The sequence below is a fragment of the Entamoeba dispar genome, genomic scaffold (genome assembly GCF_000209125.1).
Source record: "Entamoeba dispar SAW760 scf_1105229459195 genomic scaffold, whole genome shotgun sequence".
NCBI classification, from domain to species: Eukaryota; Evosea; order Mastigamoebida; family Endamoebidae; genus Entamoeba; species Entamoeba dispar.
The window spans coordinates 1-1,163 of NW_001853571.1; the positions used below are offsets into that span (position 1 = coordinate 1).

Consider the following 1,163-nt stretch of genomic DNA (forward strand, 5'->3'; position numbering starts at 1 on the left):
ATTTTATTTTAATGATTGAATATTATTTATTAATGAATTAAATATCATGATTATTTATCATTATCATATTTATATATTATTTATATTTATCATATTCTTTATTTTAGAGTTATTTATATGAAAATATCAATTCATTATATATTTCTTTGTTTTAAATTTCAATAATTTATTATTTATCTCTTTATTGTTCATTGTTGTAATACATCATTTTTCTGTTTATTTCTTATTATCAACTTCTCTTTTTGTTAGTTTCTTGATATTCTCATTCTGCTCATTATTCATTTCTTCCATTCGTTTCAGATATGTGCAATATTCTGTATATTCATTTTCTGTGATGATGTTTAGTTCATACAACTTCTCTATTTGGTTGTGGTATTTGTTTATTTCTTCTTTAATAAAACTCATTGGTGTTTCGATTGAACTTTCTATTTCACTTTGTCGACTATTTGTAATGATTTGTTGTGTTGCTAGTTGTTTTAGAAGTTGGTGTACATCTGTTTGATTCTCTACAATTAATGACCCATATAATTCTTTCTTCTCTTGAAAAGGCTTTTCTAATTCTGGTTGGAAATACTTTGTAATTACATCTTTCAATGTCACATTATCAGTAAATAATTTTGTTCCATTATTCCATTCATTAATCTCAGTCAGTTCTTTGTTCATTTCTTCTTTATTTTTTTTTCTCAGTTCATTCTTATTATATAGTTTATTTATATAGTTTATTTATATTATTATTATAGTACATGTTTTATTCAAAATGTTGTTTCAATTATTCATTACTTTATTTGCTTTCATTTCTTTATTTATTATTCATTATTTAATATAATTTATTGTGTATGTTTATTATATTATATTAATATGATGAATAAATGTTAATAATAGTATTTATTTGAATTTAAAATAAAATAAATGATTTGAATATGAAATAATAAATAAATGAAAATAATGTTGATTATTGAATTGTTAATGAGAATAAATTATTGTTGAATGATTAAAATAAACAATAATTTGAATATATTATTATTGTTATTTTATTATTTAATATCTTCTTATTATGTTTATTTATTTCTTATTCTTATTATTTATTAATTTTCTTATTAAATATTTATTGTATTATTATGAAAAGTAATAGAAGAAGTAAATGATGATATTGTGTTGTTTGT

The 1,163-nt window shown here is 18.8% G+C and overlaps 1 protein-coding gene across 1 annotated transcript, besides 5 other annotated features; it reads right to left on the reverse strand.

The window, feature by feature from the left end:
• Positions 1 to 45: a sequence feature (AT_rich).
• A 5-nt stretch (positions 46 to 50) lies between these two features.
• Positions 51 to 228: a microsatellite.
• Positions 217 to 693, reverse strand: EDI_302600 (uncharacterized protein; the record flags this gene model as incomplete). Its single annotated transcript, XM_001735474.1, has 1 exon — positions 217 to 693. A coding segment is annotated over one exon (477 nt), but the record flags the coding sequence as incomplete, so codon positions are not given.
• Positions 655 to 845: a microsatellite.
• Positions 846 to 947: a sequence feature (AT_rich).
• Positions 948 to 1,015: 68 nt separating this feature from the next.
• Positions 1,016 to 1,120: a microsatellite.
• Positions 1,121 to 1,163: the final 43 nt, after the last annotated feature.